The sequence below is a fragment of the Pleurodeles waltl genome, chromosome 6 (genome assembly GCF_031143425.1).
Source record: "Pleurodeles waltl isolate 20211129_DDA chromosome 6, aPleWal1.hap1.20221129, whole genome shotgun sequence".
Classification (NCBI taxonomy): Eukaryota; Metazoa; Chordata; class Amphibia; order Caudata; family Salamandridae; genus Pleurodeles; species Pleurodeles waltl.
The window spans coordinates 169482771-169506036 of NC_090445.1; the positions used below are offsets into that span (position 1 = coordinate 169482771).

At 42.6% G+C, this 23266-nt stretch overlaps 1 protein-coding gene across 3 annotated transcripts in view; it reads left to right on the forward strand.

Moving 5' to 3' along the window:
• LOC138299470 (amine oxidase [copper-containing] 3-like) overlaps positions 1-18742 on the forward strand; it is a 386966-nt gene extending 368224 nt beyond the window's left edge. For all 3 annotated transcript variants that reach the window (XM_069237736.1, XM_069237737.1, XM_069237735.1), the window contains exons 3-4: positions 5380-5509; positions 11862-18742. In XM_069237736.1, coding sequence (XP_069093837.1) covers positions 5380-5509; positions 11862-12149 — 418 coding nt within the window. In that variant the 3' untranslated portion in view covers positions 12150-18742. The remainder of the gene's footprint in view (positions 1-5379; positions 5510-11861) is intronic.
• Positions 18743-23266: the final 4524 nt, after the last annotated feature.

Here is a 23266-nt window from a genome sequence, read left to right on the forward strand (position 1 = left end):
GTCAGGTGTAGCCAAGTATGTGCAGGAATACCCCCTTATTCTCAGTGCAGCCTCCAGTGCTACAGTATAGGTCCGCATGATCAGCAAAGCCTTGCGGACCAGGTATTAACCCAAATACATCGTTTTAGTTCATATGACTCCTGTAGCCTTAATACCTGGACATATATTGCCATGTGCTAAGGAGTAGACCCATATGTATAGGCATGACCCTTATTCGTTGTGCAGCCAGAGAGTCACAGCAGCACCACATGCCCAGACATATAGCTATAGACCACTCCATCCTTTACCACCCAAAGCAGTGGCGCTGGGTGCCAGCCAGTGTCACTTGTGGGTAAGGGTTTCCAGTCTGTGCGCTGGTGCTTGTCGAGGGAGAGTGACGAAGCGCCTCCCCCTGATATTAGTCCCACTCTCGGCCTGCGAGAGACGGACCTTCAACAATAGGTTTTCTTCTGTTCCCCATGACGTGGCGGACTCACGGCAGCATAGGGATGAGGGATAAGGGAAGCTGACCCCTCAAAGCAATGGCGTAATATTAGCCTCCGCAGTACCCATTGTGCTGTGGGCCCCCGAGTTTCAGTGGCCCGCTCCGCACAGTACATTGTAACTCAGGCTGCGGGCTCCGGGCCCCGGGTTTGAGGGCTCCTGACCGGGTCCAGGGGGCCCTCCATGTCAATTGCAGGGGGCCCTCTGAAGTCGTTATGCCACTGCCTCAGGGCTTAATTTGTGCTTGTTGTTTCCGGTGCTGAGCACCGGCACTTATTATTGAGGGCCGGCGCTAGTCTTCTGCGCCAAGCATTTGCTTCAAGCAGAAGACACATATAGGAAAGACAGAGGAAGGGAAAACGAAAAAGCGTCACAAAGGGAGAAAGTAGAAAGCTGCAAGAGTGAGCTGAAGGTGGAGGGAGTGGCTTTAACTGTTTTGAGGAGGCCCGAGATGGCCTCAGTATTGCGCTGCTTCAGTATTCCGTGCTCGCACATTTAATTGCAGCAGCTGCGTGTTTAAGAGGAGGGCTTTGAGCACCGGCACGTTTTCATTTACAAATTAAGCACTGCACTGCCTCAAAGTGTGTCAGACTCTTCACTTCCTGTCCTGCGTCTTGATGATTTGGGAGAAGGAAATATTTCCATTCTATTTCCACTCTTGGCAGCAAGTAGGAGTCCACCCAAAAACTGGTCAGTACATTGGAAGGGAGTTCAGAGTTTCTTCTAGTTTACCCCATTGGTAGACTACTATTTGCTTCTGATGAGCTAGAGGCTGTACCTGTGCACTGTGGGATGGGATGCTAGTAATATAGAAAGCAAGTATGGCTTTTGGGGGCGCCTACTTATTTTCAGTTCTATTTTCTATTTAGAACATAATTATATGGACTTTCAGTCAGACCTCTTCATCTATTGGTCTGTCGATGTGTCATTCACATGTTTCTTCTGCCCACTGCAGCATTCAGATTAAGGCAATGTTCAGCCCACTTGAGCAATTGGCCCTTTCTCAAGGAGCACATCCATGCACCAAGCAGTCACCTTATGTGGCAGGAACTGCATAGCAGTGTGTGCTTTTTGTGACCAAATAAAAAAGGTTTTCTTTAAGTCCATTTTTATTAATCTTGGCAACAGCCAAGCAGGTCCCACACCGGTTTTATAAAAACCACGAGAAAACATAACAAGCACTGACAAAGTCAAAAGGCTGCCAGCCAACGCAGACTGATTGGCTTCGCCCATACTTTTTTCTTGTGGATCTCCGTCTGTCAGCGAAGGATTATGAGGGTGGTGCCAGGAGAAGGTCAACACAAGTTAGTGGTAGCAGCTGGCTCCCCTGGTGACACCAAATCAGCTATTAAAACACAGTTGCATCTCACTTTGCTTAATTAGGATTGGGATTAGATGTGGCTACGTTATTGGCTGTGGAATTAAAAAACATATTGAGTTTATCAATTTTGGGATTGAGAGCCAGTCAGTCAGCCTTTGTCACCAAAGCTCCTTAACATATGTGCCTGTGCTGGGATGGTTTAGAAACTTTCAACTATTACTCAGTAGGTTCTTACATTAGTGGAAGGAGTAGGGGTAGGTGTGGCATTCACTCCCTTTTGATGAAAAGTCTTACTGAAGGGCAGCTCAAAAGATCCTTCAGTGCGCTGAGGTCAGGGCCTGTCATCAGCGGATGTAAAATGGGACCCAGAGTGGGAACGCAAGGATGTCATGCAGCTCCTGGTTCCAAATGAAGTACCTACTCTGACTAACGCCAACTTACCAGCAGATCTTTCGGAACCACAAGAGGTTGAGTGGGTGATCCTTGAATGGAAGCTGCCTGGAGCTACCACAGGACTGGCCTTTCCGGCAGTCAGATACAGCCAGATAGGCCAGTTTCAGAAGACAAGTGTGTGGGCTGTTTTTTTGGTCCGCTCATGGTCCGAATGGGCAGCCCAACATGCCTGGTGCCTCCGTTTGGTTAATGCTGCTGTATGTTCAACATTGCAGGCTCCTACAGTGCTTGGAGAAGCCGTACAAAGTCAGTATAAAATCCCCAGCATAAAATAAGACGAATGATGACTGGTCCGAGGACCTCAGCATGAACTCATAAAGAAAATACAGTTAAGTGGAAGTGGCTGGCAATGGCTTGGACTGGTTGACAATTTATGTAATTTGACCAAGCGGACTGCTCAATTTTCATAAGAATGCATTTAGGCCCATATTTATACTTTTTTAGCGCCGCATTTGCGCCGCTTTTTGACGCAAAAACGGCGCAAACTTAATTGTAATTTGAAAGTTTGCGCCGTTTTTGCGTCAAAAAGCGGCGCAAATGCGGCGCTAAAAAAGTATAAATATGGGCCTTAGTATCTTGCTAATTTTTAGGGTCTGTTAACGCTCATCAGTCGCGAGTTATGAAACACGATTATGGAAATCTTCACTGCACAGTTATAAAATGTCAAAGGCTGTCATCATTGGTTTAAGCGAATGGTATGTGATGTCGCTTCTGCTAGATCTGTGATTTTGTCAAAATGACACTGGTATTGAGCCATTTTGGGCTGTGTTTTCAAACAGAAAAAATCTTTGACAAAATCAAGGGGCATATTTAAGAGCCCCTAGCGCCATTCCAACGCCATATTAGCGTAATCTTTTTGATGCTAATGTGATGTTAGAAGGCCAAAAACGACGCATCATATTTATGTTTCGCAATGCATGCATTGCGTCACTTTGTTACCATTTGCACTACATTATGACTGTGCCAGACATAATGTATGCAAAGGGGGCTTTCCCCTATTAGGGAGGCTGAAAAAATGGCGCCACTTTTTTCAGCACTTTAACACGTGCTCGGAGCAGGCGTTAAAAGGAGGCTTCCATTGGTTACAATAGGCCCCTGGGTGCTTTGCAGGATTAGCGTCAGAATTTTTAACGCTAATCCTGCAAAGTGCAGGACTAGCGTAAACAATTTTGACACTAGTCCCCTAACTACTGCCATAGTGCGCCATATTTAATTATGGTGCACAATTGGTGGCTTTAGGGGAGCGCTAAGGAGCACAAGACATTTCTTAAATATGCCTCCAAAGGTCCTGTATAGCGGACAGGATACTCTTATCACAAACAAGGCAGAGGTATCGTCCAGTAGCCAGTAGCAATTGGAATACGGCAGACAGGCTATCTGCCACATTTTGACTGTCTTGTTCACTGATCTTTAAATAAGGCTCTTAGGCCCACATTTACACTTTTTTAGCACCGCATTTACGTAATTTTTTTATGTAAAAGTGGCGCAAACTTACAAAATACAATGATATTTTGTAAGTTTGCGCCACTTTTGCATAAAAAATGATGCAAATGCGTCGCTAAAAAAGTATAAATATGGGCCTAAGTTGGTAGTTCACACCTAATTACTCTCGACCAGTTTTATGATATATTAAAAGGAATCAGCAAATCCTCAGCCTTATGTACATTTTATCATACACTTGACTAACTGCATGGGGAATCCATCCCTGGTCCTGGCCTGTTACATTTAATTCCATTGCTCTCCTATAGATGGACTGGTTGTTTGGATTACTTCATAAAAGGAATGGAGTGTGGGCTGACGTTGCTAAAGGTTTATACACAGGCACTGGAAGTAGGGGTGTAATAACTCTAAAATGCATTTAAAAGTTGTATTTATCTTGTTACATTTTCTGTCAATTCAAAGACAGATGTCAATTGTCAGGCTATGTCTTCTGACAAGTTGCTGCTTATCTGGAAACTGGTGTTTACGTTTATTTCTCTGATCATAATGTAAGAGGAATTTTTTTGTTGATCTAGGTGGCAATCTTGCTTGGGTACAAGGAGTGAAAGGAAAGTCTGTAGGCTCTCAGTTTTCGTTGTAACACACAACAAAAACACCAGTAAACAAACTATAGACATTTTCTAAATATATCAAGAACTGGGAAACAACAAATGAAGCACATCTTTTCGTAGTTTTGACTATGATGGAATCAAAGATTATAATAGGATCAAAACAAATCAAGACACTGGACTTTGTGGTGTGAAAATGATAAATATTTGCTGGAAAAGCATTTCCACACATTATTGTTTGTGTGCTATATAGTTTTACCAGTAAAACTACATTTCTATGCAAATTTAGTGGCCATGTCAGCAGAAAATGTGCTTTCTGTAAATGGCGGTGCACTAACACACCAGTGCTCCAAAATTCACCACAGACTATGTACTACACCCTTACCGCTCTCCTGCTGAATGAGTGTGGCTGATTTACTACACTCGTTCTTTGTGTGATGCTTCGGTTTTTCGCAGTCCCTATGACTTATGATGACATCACCTCCACTCTGAATTTTTTTCGAGCACCACGGAGTTTATAACTATGTCCCGGAACGTACCACATCTGTTAATATACTCAAATGACCTTACTCAAGAGGAGATGATTTTTGGAATTGCAGTTTCAGTTTATTTTTCCTGCTGTATTTTTAATGTGTGTTTAAAAAACATAACCCCAGACTCTGTCCCAGTCCTCTGCAGCAAAGTACCACCCTACGTCGCTACCTTACACGACTTCATAGAAGGGGCATATCATGGAGAAAAACGTACAGACAGAAAGACGTTTTCATTTTATTCTGAGGCCCATATTTAAACCTTTTTAACGCCGCATTTGCGCTGCTTTTTGACGCGCAAACTTACAAAATACAATTGTATTTTGCAAGTCTGTGACGCTTTTGCGTAAAAAAGCGGCGCAAACGCGGCGCAAAAAAAGTATAAATATGGACCTGAATATATTGTAGCTATCAATGGCTACCAACCTATCTGTTCTTAGTGCCCCACGGTATTGAGTTTGCAGCTGAGCGGGGAGTCAACAGTAGTGGCTTACGCCTCCCCCATAACACACTGGTTTACTTTGCCATTTTTTTTATATCGTAGGTACAAGCTAGCAGTCACCCAACGCAAAGAAGAAGAGCCTCACAGTAGCAGTGTGTACAACCAGAACGACCCTTGGACGCCATCAGTGAACTTCAGCAGCTTTATCAATGATGAAGATATTGAAGACAAGGTTAGTGCTTCTGCATGTCAATTGCTGGGCTTCCGGGAATAAGGTTTGACAACAGCCCACCTGGAGTGAGAGGCAAAGTACTTTAATACTGAGGTGGGGCCAAATTAACACTATCAGTTTGGGAGGCCAATGGTTGCCTACGAGCAGGCATTTATCCCATGAAGGGAAGTGCCGAACTAAAGGCCAGATTTAAGAAAAGGTGCTGCACCCAGTGCAGCACCCCTTTTCTTGCACCCCTTAGCACCCCCCTAATGCCACCATGTGTGTGCCGTATCTAAGAACACAGATCACCATAGTGGCAGTTAGGGAACTAGCATCAGAATGTTTTACTCTACGTCAGAGCTTTGCGGGATTAGCGTAAACATTTTTTACGCTAATACTGCAAAAACCATTGAGGCCCATTGTAAACAATGGTGTGCCTCCTTTTAACACCTGCCCTGAGCAGGCGTTAAAAGTGTCAAAAAAATGATGCAAAGATATTGCTTAGATCTCTTTGTGCCATTTTTTCGCCCCCCCGCCTAAATGGGGGACCGCCCCCGTTGCATACATTATGCCTAGAGCAGGCATAATGTAGTGCAAAGGGTTACACAGTGGTGCAATGCATGCAATGAGCCACTTTGTAAATTTGGCGCAGTGATTCTGGCCACATTAGCGTTAAATAAAATGATGCTGTGGCGCAAGGAGTCGCTAGGGGCTCTTAAATCTGCCCGTAAGAGTGTGGAAAACCAGGTTTCCTGTCCTGTACTTTACTTTTTATGGTCTACCCAAGAAAGCTGTCCCGCCAGCCTTATATGTTTTTCTCCTTCTCTGAGTTCCCACCATGCCTCTCAGTGTTCCTTTTTTACTTCTAAGCTGTACACTCTGCTCTTCATATTATTTTAACTCTTTAGCCACCACTGCGTGTAATTACATTTTAACTGCATTCACATGCTGCATATGTTCTTGGACTTTACTTTCGCCATTTGTGAATTATGTATTTTACAAATTACACTCTATCCATAATGCCCTTCCAACCTGCTGTGTGCCTTTCTTAGAAACCCACCTAGCAAAATAGGTTCCTTTCAGCCCCTTCCCCAGCACACTTCCCCTATCTACCTCTCCTACCCCTAGCCTACACATCTAGCACTTACAGGATCATACCTTCTTAATGTGCAGCAGATGCAGCAACACCGTGCCCCAAAAACCCATTCAAACCAGAATACTGCTTTATTTTAACATGAGCCCATTTCCTTCCTCACACTACCGCCTATGACACACTGGCTACACCATTGCCCAATCTTTTAGGTAAAGCCTACTAGGTAGCTATCTGTTGCAAAACGTATTGTGGCTTGTAGCTAAAGGACCTTAAAGCCCACTCATTGCTTACCATTGGATGGCTTTCTTGTCATTCTCATTTGCCGGTTCTTAGTCATGTTGCAACTTGTCGATCTTCTGTTTGTCCCTACAATGCAAAATTGCCCTCTCTTTAATTGGCAGGCGTGCCTGATTCCACTGCCTGCTTTTCAAGCACTACATTTTAGGTTTCGCCTCGACAGCACATTCACTGTCTCCGTAAGACTTTTGTTTACACAGAGTAGGCTTAAAGCCTGCCTATAGTTCACCATTTGTTAGCTTCAGTGTCTTAGCTTCAGCGTCACTCTCATTTGTTTCGCTCCCATTTGTCATGGCATGCAGTCATCATATCATCTTCTTGTGTTTGGCCCTCTCTTGGAGCATGAACCAAGTATTTGTGTCCAAACACTGTTCTTGTTTTTGGGGGCTACCTTTTGTTTTTCTCTTCAAGAACTCCATATGAGTGATTGCATTTTCAGTCCATCTCCCATATCCCCATCTATGTAGCTTCCATTGCCTCCCACTTGCTGTGCCCCCTTCCATGCTGCTTCTTTTCCTTCCCCCGTACCTTGTACTCTACAGCACTGTCCTCCAATCCACTTCACTCTGTGGCACTGTTTCCTACTCTTCATCACTGTACTCTACACCACTGCACTTTACACCACTGCACTCTAAGGCACTCTACTCAACTCTACTCTTTTCCGCTGCATTCAATGCCACTGCACTCTACTCTGCATCACTCTAATCTATACCACTGCACTCTATTTTGCACCGCTCTACTCTGCACTACTGCACTCTATGCCACCCTCCTCTGCACCATTCAGCTCTATGCCACTGCAGATTAAGCCACTTTATCTACATCATTTCACTCTATGCCACTCAACTTAACTCTGCACCACTGCACCCCATGCCAATGTACTCTGCGACACACTACTCCATTTTAGTCTATTCTATGCCACTACATTCTACTCCACTTTATTCTACTCTACACCACCCTTTTTTACGCCACTGCACTCTACGCCATTGCACTCTGCTCTGCACTTCTCTACTCTGTGCCACTGCACTTTACTCTGCACCACTCTACTCTATGCCCCTGCCCTCTATGCTACTCTAACCTACTCTGCACCACTCTACTCTATGCCCCTGCACTCTGTGCCACTCTAATCTACTCTGCACCACTCTACTTGTCGCCATGACACCATACACCACGCTACTCTGCACCATTGCACTCTATACTACTGCAATCTATGTCACTTTATTTTACTCTGCACCATTATACTTTATACCACTACACCCTATGCCACTCTACTCTTCTCTGCACTACTCTACTCTATGCCACTGCATGCTATATTGCTCTACTCTATGCCACTCTACTCTACACCACTCTTCTCTACTCTGCCACACTGCACTCTATGCCACTGCACTCTAAACCACTTTATTTTACTTTACACCACTCAGCTCTATGCCACTTTACTCTACTCTACACCCTTCTGCCCTATGCCACTGCACTCTTTGCCAAGACACTCTATGCCACTCTACTATGCACTACTCTATGCCACTGCACTCTACTCTACACCATTCTACTCTATGCCACTGCACTCTATGCCAGTGCACTCCACACCACTTTACATCGCCACAGGCCACTGCACTTTACTCTGCACCACTCTGTCACTGCACTCTACACCAGTGCAGTCTACGTCAGTTCACTCTATTGTGCTCCACTCTCTGCCACGCCACTGAGCACAGTGCCAGTCTACACCACTCTACCCCGCTTCATACAATGCCACTCTACTGTACACCAATCTGCTCAGTGCCAAACTACTCTACTCCAATTCACTCTACTCCACTTCGCTCTCCCCATTCTAGTCTATGCCACTTTAAGCCACTCCATGCTGCTCTAGTCTGCCCCACTTTGGTTTACAATACTCTGCTCAACTCTACTCTGTGCCACTCCACTTTACACTACTGCACTCTATGCCATTTCAATGTAAGCCACATCAATCCACTGTTGGCCACTCGACACCACTTCACTCGAGTCCACTCTACTTCATGCCACTCTACATCACTCTACTCTATGCCATGCCACATCACTCTACACCATGCCACTCCATTACACTCTACTCTGCTGCTCACTAGGTTGCCATACAACACGGTGAAAAGACATTGGCATACCTGATAACTCTTTCATAGGCAAAACCTATTGACTTTGTCAATTCTTGTTTTATTTTGTGTCAACCACTCCGTGAGAGTGCAAGTGTTTTCAGGCTGTCTCCCTTCTGTATTTCTCTCCTTCTGCGCTCTAAATTGCCCGATGTCACCTTTGTACTTCTCCCTGTCGCCCTCCCTATTGTGCTTGCCAATGAGTTTCTCGCTATTGCTTCCCCAAACCCACTCTGCTCACGTCCCTTCACTCGCACCACCCTTCTCCCCCTCCGTTGTTGCTTCACCCTGGCCGCGCTCTCCATGTTACTTTCCCCTGACATGTTTCTTCTGCATCTCCCTAACCTAGCCTGTGCTGCTTAAAGGACCCTTGTTGATTCGTCCTGGCATCCCGCCGTCCTCCCCTATGTTGCTTCAACTCCCCATATCCTTCCACTCCCCCCGTCCACTTTTGAAAACAATAATGCCTTTGAGCCTTTAAAAAAAAAGCACCTGCATCATTTTATAGGGACTCGTATACATAGTGCACGCAGCCGTGTAATTATATGGGCGGCCGCATCTAAGGCTTTCTTTGTTTTTAGAATGTTAGTAATGCAGTGTGGCTAACCACTGACAAAGCCAATAGGTCTTGTCTATATGGCAGCTTGTTTACTCTGTATTATTTTTACACGTTTAATGCATGCTGCTTATGTTTTCAAAAAAGTTTTTTAAAATTCCAGCTTGCCAACATCAGACCTAATGGCTTTGCTAATACTCCTTTCTGTTTACTGTTGTAATCTCCCAATTTAGCAGAAACAGAGCGGGGAAACAATCAAAGAGATGTGGCAAAAGCAATAGATATTGCTTGCAATTTGAGTTCTGACTATAACAGTAAAAAGCCTACAAAGGTGAAAGAAGAAAGAAAAAACTACTGTTTTTTGTGTACTGTATATACAGTGTACAATGTAAAGAATTTAAGATGATGATTCAATGTTTTTAATGCAAAATAGTCCCCCAGGCATTGTAATGAATTTTACTTTATGGTATGCGGAGTGATGTACCAAATAGCCATTTACTTGAGGTGAGAGATAGCTGCTTCGCTGGTCAGACCTAAAGCTCATTCTATGTATTAGTTATGTGACTGGTAACAATAAGTCTGACAGAGCACTGCGCTTCCAAGTTAGATTAAAAAGGTCTCTTCTAATTTACTTTTATTCTGAAAGCTCATCTTAATTCAGGAATAACTAGTAGCCAGGGGGGCATCTATTTGTAATTATAAATTCCGTGTCATAAAAAAGAAGATACGAGACATTTTCACAGCACAATACAAATATAAACACATGGCAGAATGAGGTAAACAGGTCTTTTTTGTATCAAAAAGAGACACTATTATTCCAAACTTAAAGTAATTAATACTGTAATTTATAAATATATTATTGTTATTATTAGTAATATCCAGCAATCAGGTAAACAACTATAGTACTACCCTCCCTATGATGTTAGATCAACTCATTAAACTATTCTGTCATTCATAGTACACACTAATAACAGATGAATTTCACTAATCTGGTAGTGTCCATCAAGGATTACAGGTGTGGCCATCTGCCCTATTTTGCCTTCTCTCTCCTGGAAGATTTCTTCAGGATTAACAATAGCAAAGTTGCTAATTAATACATTTCTCGCTATGGAAAAGAGAGTTTAATAATTCCTATACTCGAAAGAGATAACTACATTTGGAATAACCATTCAGTGCTTTAGCCCATGCCACCAGATATGTGTGTGGTGGTTATTCTTCAAGAATTATTTTAATGCAAATAATTTCATCCAGTATGCCTTGATTATGCATCCCTCTTCCAATTATAAGGACCTCTCTGTCCTCTAGCCTAGGTTTGGGAATCCCAAAAAGCCACTTCCCTGCCTCTTCCTCACCAAGCTGTCTACCTGATCCCATACTCTTCCCATCTCAGCTACGAACCTCAAGTTGCTTTTTAACCACCGAATGTGCCTAAAACATCCAAGTTTGCCACATTCACCACAATCAGATAGTGGAGGTAGAATATTTGTAAAATCTTAACCCCCATCATCCATTCCACACAGTTACGTTGTTATTCAGTGCTCTAGTAGTGAACACAATTAACTATTTGTTATAGGAGTACCTTGGCAGTATTACACCAATGTGGATTATTTCTCATTAACTTTGCTGAATGCAATTTGCTGTTTGGTTATCTGTCAGAAATAGGTCACTATATAATTTGCAAACCTTGATCATTAATGTTAGTCACAAAAGTTGTTCAAGATAACTAACTGCTACACCGCTATACACTTGACAGAAAAACTGCAGTACACCAGCTACAATTAATTCAGTACCAGTGCTTCAGCCTTCTAGGACTCATCTAGTGGTACTCTCTCATCGGTGATGTACAGGCAGGCTGAACCCACCCACTAATTCAAGGTTACCTTGAAGGACCCCCACCTACATTCGGGGCATGACAGTAGCTGATCAACAAGGGATCCCTGCTTCAAGCTTCCCCATCCTTCTCTTAACTCTTCCTCTTCACTTTAACCTGCAGTCAAATGTGTGTTTTGAATATTACACATAGATGTCATGTCTGTAAAGATAGCATTTTTTTCACCTCCCGTCACGCACCCAAAGCCATCTTCAACTCTACAAGATACCAAACAGTTCACAGAGATGTAAGAGTCATTAGTAAAGTATGTCTTTCAGGGAAGTGTAATCTTTCAGTAGCTGTATATTAAAAAATAAATGTACTAACATTGCTTGAAATATGTCAGCATTTCTTCTGCATGGTACACAATTGTTTGACTTTTCCTTGTTGTTAATTTATATTTTAATCTCCTTGCTGTTCGTGATTTCTTCTAGGACCTGGTCGCCTGGATAACGACAGGCTTCCTTCACATTCCCCACTCTGAGGACATTCCAAACACAGTGACTGCAGGGAATGGAGTCAGCTTCCTGCTGCGACCTTATAACTATTTCACAGAGGATCCCTCCGTCAATTCTGGAGATGCTGTCTATTTCTCTAAGGACATGGACCTTACTAGTTGCACTGTCAACCCGCTAGCCTGCTTACCAAAGACTGCCTCTTGTGCACCGAACATTCCTCCATTCAACTACACTGGACTAGAAAATGATCAACTGATACTCTAAGGGCTGCCCCGCAGTGCTGCAGGACCTGAATAAGCACAGGAGGTCCTCGGTCACCATGCATGTAAAATTAGTTAATTTGTCCTAGGCTGACCGACAAGATCATTCCAATTGACAAACATACTAACGTTTACAACCTTGTGACCTATATATTCCTGCAATTTTCATCTTCCTTATGAGGTTCATCCACCAGCTTACCCACTTACCCAACCACTCAATCGTCCAACCATCCATCCATCTAGCCCCATGTTCATAATTTTCGTTACTTTTTACCAAACTAAAATATTTAAAATCAGATTTTTCTGCTATACGGAAACTATGGCCTCAGTTTTTTCTCGACCAGCTCCTGAGCAGTTACACAGAGGGCAAAGAGCGAACAACAGATTCAGGGATTTTGGCGCTTATGCACTGGGCCTTAGATAACGGTTCTTGGGGAACCTAGTGGCTGTCCATTGTTGCTAAATGTACCATCCCCTGAACAACAACTGCTTAAAAAACGAATCATTGATTTCAATAGCCAGTTCTGCTTCAATAGAAAAGCCACAGGGGTACAACAGTGTAATAGGAAACAGCTGTGGGATTCAGACAAGCTTCCTGTTTACATAACTCTTTTTTGTGTTTTTTTACATATTATGTGCATTGAATAACGAACAATGGTGTGAAAAGGCATTTGGAATTGCCCCTGGGAATGATCTGGCATGTGCCTTGGGCACATCTCACACCTGGTACATTGCAGCCCTCCAGCTGGCCACAATGCCAAGTGGCAGTCGTTTTTTTGGAACAAGGAAGTATTCCGACATTTGTCTGTATCAACGGAGCCCTGACTGGCTGTCCACTGTCCCCCGCTACTAGGAAAGCCCACATCTGTTGCGCTGGTCTAAACCTGTCAAGGAAGTGGATGAGAACCCTACTTACATTTTTATTTTTAAATACATTGGAAAGAAGAATGTTTGAGGGTCAATACTGCTCGTTTTTGCTAAAAAACACGTAGGGCTAAAATGACAGTGATGCTCCAGAATATAGCAACAGGTGTACTATTTAGTGCTTGCAAAACACTGGTTGCAATTTGGAAACAGTATATTTGCAACCGATATTCACTAGGTAGATCGCAAATTGTTACTCAGTTCGATTGGGCATAACCACATGCATAGTGGCCTGCAAGGGTTTTCAATAAAGTAAACATGTTTTTAAATGCAGCCCATTTTCCTTAAAAGAAATGGGTCTGTGTATAAAAAAAGCATTTTAGTGTTTTTTAAAGCTTATTTAGGAGTTGCAGTGGTCCCCTAGATCATTGTCCACTCTTCAACAAACCTTTTTTTACAATCACAAAGGTAAAGGAACCCAAAGGCACCCCCTTCTATTTGTGAATAGGTTACCACCTTCTTTGAGAAGTTGATAACTTTTTAATGTATTGGGAGTGCAAAGCATTGATAGCAATGTAGTATTTAGAAAGGACACATACAACATATCTCTTCCAGATATTGAATCGCTATCCATTCGGAATCCAGCTTAAGGAGCGGAAAAAAAAATCCAACTCCTAAAATGGAATTAGAACATAGTCTCAAATGCTGGATCAGAGCATTTCAAACCATTACAGTGCTTAGCACATCTGACCCGTGGTTTTAGTTGAGATCTATGCATTGCCAGTTCGTCTGAGTGCTCAACAGTGTTTTTCTGAGAATGGGTGAGAAGATGCTGACCTTGTCCTCTAGTCAAGGTATCTCTTTAGACATCCAGAAGTGCTAGGTTTTTATTCGCTGCACACTTTCATTTTTCATTGTTAGCTCTCTGAATTTCATCACTACCACATTGCAGGCCTTAAAATTGAAAAAGGCAGTGACATGCATGTAGAGCATGGCTAGCACTGCTGTGGCCATGTAATGCTGGTGCTAGCAGTGTTGGGTAAAAGTGACCTGGATGTGAAGAGTTTGGTGGCTTGAGTAAGGAGCGGGGATGCCCCCGATTATGTTGCAGACGCTGCATTTGTGTGATGCAATGTCAAACACTGGTGACTGGGTTAGATGCAGTTTGCAATGGTTCTCTTGGAAAATTGCTGGATGTCCTTGTATGTAGCCCTGAGAAGGGTGAGTGGGGACAGTTCTCTTTATCTGAGGAATGCTCCTTAATTGATATGGCAGGATGGGTATTATGACTTTAGAAGGTAGCATTGATGTACTTGCTTGTGGCTGAGAAGTGGTATTGTTTATTTGCAGGTGGGTGAACCTGTATCCATTTTTGGGGGCTGATTTATTTTTCAGTATCTGAATTTGACACAGACCAACAAAAAGAAAGGGAGAAAGTAATTGGAAGAGAAAGATAGGAAAACACTGACAAAGGAAGAAAGCAGGGGTAGAAAAAAAGGCCTGGAAAAGTGAAATTAAGAAGCAGGATGTGCAGAGTGGCATGAAGTGAAAATGAAAGTAGGAGGGCTCCTTATTCGTCAACATCAGCATTCACTGAAAGGACATTTTAGAAGCATTGTGAGGTCAGGCGAATGTGGAGAAGTCAGAAACAATAAGATCTTGATCCTTCAGAATGCAAGGTGGTTGTGAATAATATTGTACATATGTTCCACCCATGGTCACTAAGGCATTTATTACAAATAGAAAGTAGGGTAAAACATCTACTCCTAGAAGTTATATAGGGTGTGCTAAAGTAGGCTTTCCTTTCTACTTTGAGAAAGTGAGTGCAGTCCCCAGAGACACTCCCCTTCCCCTTCAGGTCAATTTCTTGCTCTTCCCCTCTTCTAGAGTTTCGAGCATTTTCAGGCATTTTGTTTACCTACATCTGAATAAAGTAGCAGTTCTTATTTATGAACGAAGCCAAGAATCATGAGTCAGTAAAATCAAGTTGGTAGGACACCCACTGAATAATTTGTGTAACTAGCCTGCACTTCATAAGTTCTGATTTCCAACAGAACTGACTCTTCCTGAGAGCATTCCTTTATCCATCCTTTCTTCATTCTTCCTTGTCTTCCTCCTTCCCTCACTGTCTCGCTTTTCAGGGGCCAAGATTAAGCAAGCGCATAGAGATTTTTCGGCAGCTGATTTTTATTTTAGTCCCTTTCATTACATAAACCAGTTTTATTGCAGGATCTGAGCAGGGTGGTGAATAGTATGTGTGTATGTACACGCATGCATATGGCGTATGTGTGTTTTGGAGTGTGTATCTAACTACTAGCCCTCATCATTCTATTTTTAATATCATCCCAGCATGTAAAGTTTTCACTTGTATTTTAGGGGTGCCTGGTTTGTTATTGGTCCAGACGTGCTCTTAGAAGTGCTAGTGTGCTCTTTTTGAAAATTTACTTCATAGCTGTTGTGGTGAGTGTGCATTTTTCAGAGCCACATCCTTGCTGCTAATGCAAAAGATACAATTTACACAGACATGTCAGGGCCAAAGCTGTTAGTGTGTGGTTGGTTCATGTCTGTAGTGGCACAGTGAGCAAACAAGTGATGAACTGGAAGGCAGAGTTGAGAAACTACCTGTTCCTGAGATTCATTGAAGAAGTCCGCCTATCATCTTTTGTTTTCACTAGTATTGTTTACCTGTCTTACCTTATTAGGATCAGCCCAGAGCCACAGGTTATGGTGCTTGAACTAGCAGCAGGGTTATATTTCATAATCCTTTCCTTTAAAAGGACAATTCTGTTGTTATTCAAGCCCCTATGGTAGCGAGGTCAGTCTTTTGCGATACTTCAGTCTTAAAACCAGAAGTGGGACTAGACTAATATTTTTATGTCTCTCTACATTTTAATGCAAGCAGAGTATTTCACTCTTGCACATGCTGGTACTTTGTTGGTGCATGGCCAGCAAACCACAGCATAGAAAAAAATATCTAGTTATGGTGAGTGTGGGTACCAAGATTTAGGGACTCAGTTGTAAAACACTTGGCCCTCAACTCTCCAGACAAACCTCGGCCATATGTACCCCGGTTGGTTTTCCTCTCACTGATGCCAGGTTCTGTTCGCTACTTTTCAGGTGCAGTATTAAGCAAATAGTGTTAGGGGAGGAGATTTGCATTGTTTTACTAAAATCTGTAATGGCTAGTATGCTTTTCTTATGTCTTCCTCCTCCTTATTGGGATACCCATCCTCATGAAAGTTAGACCCACTGCTATTATGCGACTTTTCAGATTTCACAATTAATTACATATTTAAAGGATTAAAAGGTGCCTAAGGGTGTCAAAAATACATGCAATAATGGCAAGATAGTAAGGAAGCCTATACTTGGAGTCAACTGAATAGAAGAATATAATGAAAGCAAAAAATGTCCTACCCACTTAGAAAATGCTTTGAAAACGTGGTGAGGATTCTCCCCATCTTCTGATCTGGGTGATCATGATCAGTGTGCACTCGCTCGAGAGAATATGGTTCTGTAAAGAGCTAGCTGGTCAAACATTTGATAACAGACGTACAATATAAAAGAAAATCACAAAAGCATAAAGAGATGTAATAATGTTGTGATCACATCCAAATCCAGTCCAATTTGCTATTTTGCAGTGTTCATCTTTAGCCAAAAAACGTGCGGGAGCCCCAAAAATTCCAAAATGTTAACCCTCTACAGTAATAGTACTTGGTTGGTTAATTAAACTGATTATTTTATCTCTTGCATTCATAATAAATTATAACCTCTCTGCTTATACGGTTTGGACCAAAATTTCTATATTGCTGGGATTGTGCCAGGTTAGGAATTATATGTTTAACACATGTTATGGCAGATTAGTGCCACACTCAGCTCTATCTATGACTTACAGCATATTCTCTAATGTGTCTTTTTTTCCTTCTGCATGCTGAACCCCTTAGAACCTTCCCCCATTGCCTCACAAAATTTATTTCTGAAATTCTCAACTCTACTCCACTAATAACTCTGGGATGATATTGTTTGGTGGAGGTTCTGCATCTGCCATTAGCAGTTATCCCAGCCCCCTTATTTAGAGTGTATACCCAGTAAATAGGTAATATATCTGCCACTTTTTGGCAGTGGTACCAAATCTCTCAAACTCTAAGTAACCCCCAGGGCCTCACACACTTTGTCTTTTCCAATAGTCATTCTCTATTCACGAGAGGGCAGAGAGAAGATTTGAGCATGATCACAGTAAAGCCTGAACGATATTATTAGGGGTATAGGCAGTGATAAAGTGAGGGGATGAAAGTCTTGTTAGCACAATCTGTCAATTGATTACCTGGTTTGACTGGTTCTTTTATCTTCATAATAGGATTCACATTTGGGGGGTTTGTGTGCTGATTCTGTATGGGATCTTAAGAAAAGAGACCAAAGAATTCAAACAGGAACAAAATGTAAAACCCATGCAAATAACTTTTATGGAATGAGATATAGTCATTCCCTAGTGGTCAATGGGTAGTTTTAATTTCACCCTGTTGCATGTAAGGCATGACAGAGACGTCTTTACACTACTTCCTTCAATTGAGAATAGGATTATAATCTTCATGTGGTAATTTGCTTTAAACCAGCATGGGATTTTTTAACTGAATTCCAATTTATATCCTGTTTCCTTCTGTGCTTCCAGAGTTAGGGGCTGATGATGACATTGGCAGTCCCACCACGGGAAGGCCAATGCCCTGGGGAGGACACCACCGTCAGGCCGGTGGCATCCCCCCAAGTTGTATTACAATTTTAATTCCCGCCGGTCAGCCATGCGGGGACAGTGCCACGGTGTTGGTCTTGGTTCCCTTAAGGGAGCCGTGGCCAATACCATACCACACCAGCACCCTTAGCTTTGCAGAAAGTGCACTTTTCCATGGTGCTGGGCGGGGGGGCTGCACCGCCCATGCGCAGTGCAGGTACCCTCCTGTGGCCACCAGCACTGGCTTTCCGCCAGCCTTTCCATTGCCAGGTGAGAACCATGGAAATGCTGGCAGAAAGCTGAGTTGTAATCAGCATGGCGACTCTAAGATCAGCGCTGCCATGGCTTAGTACAACTCAGACCACCGTCTATCCTTCGGGAACTACGTTTCTGGCAGTGATGGCAGTCCCCTGGTGGGTTCACCAGACAGGGTTGTAATGTGCTGGTCGGACCACCTGGAGTGCGTTGGTTCAACCATCATCACAAGTCTGGTGGTCCTCGGACCACCAGACTCGTAAGGAGGCCTTTAGTCCATACATCTCCCATCATCACAGAAGGACATGAAGACCTACGATAATTCCTCATTAAACCGCCATGTTAAATATTCTCGCGATAATCTAGATTATCACATGAAAATTACATAAACATAGACGTCACACATGATATCTTCTGTCACACAGCCAAGGTCACTATTCCCCTCCTTAATTCTGCCATTTTGTGAACCATGTCGTAAATCTGAAATAATCTTCTTGAATGAGGAGTGCTGTGATTCAAAACAGCCCCTCTTTGCTACAGTTTTCATAATTATTCTACAAACTTTTCAATTTTTGGAAATAATATCAAGAGACAATGTGAAAAAAAGTTGAGATAGTGTTGAAAAAAAGTTTTTATTGAAATATGTTTTTACAACATCCTTAAAAACTGGCTTGTCATTCAATGAGGAAATAGTAATTTTGTGAAATCAAAAGAACCTTCTTTGTGATTGATCAAATAAAGGGTTTATACCACTATCTGCTTACCTGTATCTGCCCGTCTATATTGTATAAATATTTCCACTGCAATATAATGTATTCACACATGATCAGATGCTCAGCACCAGGGTATAAGATGATGCGTTGTGTGTGAATAATGAGAAGGCTGCTATTTTATGTCAGAGTGGAGGAGTGCATCCTTTACTTTCAAGACATAGATCCACCTGGTTGAAGGGTATCTTCGAATCATGCAAGTCAAATAATATTTCAGAAGATGCCAAAACCAATAAGTACAGACTTTATCCCAAAGAAACTTCAAGAATGCACATGCTGCATGGTGTGCAAGAAAAAAATTACTCAAATAACATAAACATTGTACCTGATCTCAGGGGTGGATCCTTTCTCGGCAAAGTGGCGGAGGGGGACACAAAAATAATTACAAATTAAATAATAATGAAAAAAAAAACTTACCTTATTCCCCACCGCTCCTCGGTCCTCACTCACAGCAGGGACAGGCTCCCAGCCTGTTGTATGGCCAATCCCAACACTGCTCTCATGCTACTGGCAGCATGAAAGCAGCGTTAGGATTGGCCGGAGTGCCCTGGCTTGGTACGTCCAGGCAGACTGCGAGCCTCTGCCTGCTGTCTTCAACCCAGCAACACAGTGCCAGGTTGGCAAGAGCTCAGTGTGCATGTGAGTTTGGCTGACCCGAGACAGCCGGCCAAACACACATGCGCACTGAGGGGAGTGCACACCCCCCTATGTGCTTGCCATCCCCATGGCCCGCACCTTGAAATTGTATTTTTTAATTTGCAGCTGCTCCTGCTGGTGGGGGTGGGAGCCACTGCCTGATCTGAAAAGTGAGTAACAGGCGCAAGGTAGTATTCAAAATTTTAGATCCCTCCTTTGCGATCACGGTGGCCAATACTTTAAAACCAAAAACTGGGACATTTCATGGAAATAAAAGAAAGACTACAAATTTACATCATTCGAGGGGCACAGAAAGTCAGGGCTCATTAACATCAAAGGATGTTCCTTCTGTGCTTCCAGAGTTACTCCGTACATCTCCCATCAGCACAGAAGGACATAATGACCTAGCACAATTCCTCACTAAACCACTATTTAAAATATTCTTGTGATAATCATGATTATCACTCTAAAGTAACATAAACATAGATGTCACACATGGAATCTTCTGTTGCACAGCCAAGGTCACCATCACACAGCTACCTTCACACTTTTTGTGAAACATTTCGTAAATTTGAAATCATCCTCTTGAATGGAAAGTGCGGACAGTAAAAACTGCACCTCTTTGTTACAGTTCTCAAAACTATTCAAAGAGGTTTTTAATTTCTGGAAGTAATATCTAGAGAAATTGTGAAAACATGTGGTAGTGTTAAAAAAGTATTTTTTTATGAAATATGTTTTCGCAATATCCTGAGAACTGGTTTGTCCTTCCAACAGGAAATAGTAATTTTGTGAACTCAAAATACGCTTCTTTGTGATTGAACAAATAAAGGGTTCATACCACTATCTGCTTACCTGTATCTGCCTGCCTATATTGTACACATATTTCCACTTCATTATAATGTGTTCACATATGATCAGATGGTCAGCACCAGAGCATAAGATCTATGTAACCAGCCAGCAACCATGATGCGTTGTGTGTGAATAATGAGAGGAACTGTTAGACTGCTATGTTGTGTCTAAGAGTGGAGGAGTGCATTCTTTACTTTGAAGACATGATCCACCTGGCTGAAGGGTATCTTCGAATAATGCACGTCAAATGATACTTCAGAAGATGCCAAAACCAATAAGTACAGACTTTGTCCCAAAGAAACTTCAACAATGCACATGCTGCATGGTGTGCAAGACAAAAATACCACGAATAACATAACAAACATTGCACATGATCTGAAAAGTAAGTAACCGGTGCAAAGTAGTATTTAAAGTTTCAGAACCCTCCTCTGCGATTACGGTGACCAGAATTTTAAAACCAAAAACCGAGTCATTTCATGAAAATGAAAGAAGGGCTACATATTTACATTATTGGAGGGGTACAGAAGGACAGCGCTCATTAACACAGGAACAGAGACAACGAGGTACTAAGGAATTAACATTCACTGTTTAAATTCAGTATCTTACCTGTTGATTAAATTGCTTTCTAATAAGAGCTGCTAACTACCCCTGCTTTGAAACACATAAAAACATGCCACCCAATGTTTTCCGTCGACCCTCTCTGAAAACCAGAACATGAGTCAAATATGCTGAGGCCTGCCGAGACAGCTGGAGAAAAACCGGGACAATCCCGGCACACTCGGGACACCTGGTCGCCCTAAATGGCAGGGCTCTGTATGGCTGTTCACATCTTACTCTTCTCAATTCCTTATTTTCCAGAAAGTGAAATGCTATTTGTTGAGCAAAGTACTCATAGATTTCAATCACTAGTGTCCTCAATTCCTGTTCATGTGTAAACTAATTACAGGTTTATGTGCTAGATGCGCTGATTTCTCGATACATTTACTATTGTGCACATCAACTATGAGGCTCAGGAAGATCAACACGTGTCAGTACTAGTCGTTTCTTTTTGAGTTGGAGATTTTCCAGGGCCTTTGGCTTCAACTACTTTGAGCTATCTTTTTCATTTTGAGTAAGAGATCATGGCCAAAATTCAAGGAAACAATTCCAGACAGGAAGAAAAAAGCAAACTACATCAAAAGTCCCTTGTAGGAAAATCTGTTTCTCACTGCCCGATCGCTCTGCACACAAAGTTCGCACTCTTAATACCTGGCTAGAATCAAAAGACAGTCAGGGAGCTAGCTATCCACTGGAGGTCCGGATGGTTTAGTCTGTTTAGCCAGATGGACCACAGTGTTCTCAGCTTTCTGGAGGAGAGCCAGTCTGCTTATAAAGGAATGTGTGTAAGGGGATGTAATAATGCGCAAAAAAACAATTCGGCCATATGAGATATATATATATCTAATTATATATATATATATATTTAGTCATGAATCATTTCACAGCATCTGAGAGGCAATATTTACCAGCTTCTCATGGCAGGAATGACACCGGCACCATCCATCAACTCGAAAGGTAATTTATTTTCTTATTTCATGTAGAGTACAAAGTGCATAGTGCTATTCAAACAGATATGGCAACGCGTTTCGGCCTGAGCCTTTCATATATATATATATATATATATATATATATATATATATATATATATATATATATATATATATATATATATATCTTAATGTGTATTTTACAATATAGTAGTAGATCGATGTAGTGCATGCAGTATTATTGTCATACGTTATTGTGCCCCCCCCCCCTCCGGTCACCCCATTGGGTACATTAGGGACTCTAGCTTCCATTTCAGTCAACACCTCATGTCCATTACCCCTGCAGAGGGCATAGAGAGATTCTTTCTCCTCTTGGTGCACCTTTGTTGACACTTTGCATCTCTCTTTCTATCTACCACCTCCAGGCCCGAGGAATGGGTGTTAGGGGGTAAGGATGGAGCTGCTGAGTACTAATCCCTTTCGGACTTCAGGAAAACTCACCTTCAGAGAAGCAGGATCCGGCCTAATGCCAGGGTGCATGGATGCATAGGCTGGATCTTTCTTAAATGATCTATCAGGTGCATCGACTGGTGCTTCAGTAACCTCTACAGCAACCCCCCAAGGAAGATTTGAATCAAGTACAAAAATGTCAGGTGCCATATGCAAAAACAAGAAGACTACCCCAATAGGTGTAACACTTTCTGTGTGTCAAATGATATGTCAATGTCGAAGCACCATTGATGCAAAGCACATACCTGACGTATCACAGCACCTACCGTGCAAAAGCATGGCAATGACCTCCTATGTCGGCTTTTAAATCCTGAATGAGGATCATACTGTACACAGGCAGGCACGGTGTATGTTTCTATCCAGCCACATGCACTGCAACACCAATTCTGTTTCTCAGGGATTACACTGTACCCACCTCACCTCACCCTGGTCCCCCCATGGGTGGAGAAAGCAACAGGGACTTAAATATTAATGCTCTTCAAACATTACACCCAGTGAGAACCACACCTGATAATTACTGCATGAATTAATTTTTACCAAACTTTAAACAGGGTGGCGATCAGGTTTCCCAGTGAGAACCACCTTCTGCCCTGGAGAACGCCGAAACCGGTCACTGCACGTGCCAAGCAATTGTGAGCTATGCTTACAGGTACAGAAAAGCGCAGCTGCCTCCTCAAATACAAGAGCACGCAGACTCATCTTGGATTTGATGGAAGAATTCACTTCTGATCTTACTTCCTTTTCAGAGAGGAAATGCCCGATCATTGGCTATTAATAGGAGCGAGAAGCCTGTCTTGGAGATCTAGAATCCTTTAGCCCCGAATCCGTGATCAATGTCATAAAATTGCCTCGTGCAGAAGGCCTGCCGAGTACTTCCACCGGCCCAGCCATGGCCGGACTGTTTTCAAAGCAGATCCTGAAAGTGAAATGAACAGTGGCAGCAGGTCCACCACGTTTTGTCAGCCTGGTAGATTTGTCAGCCCTATTT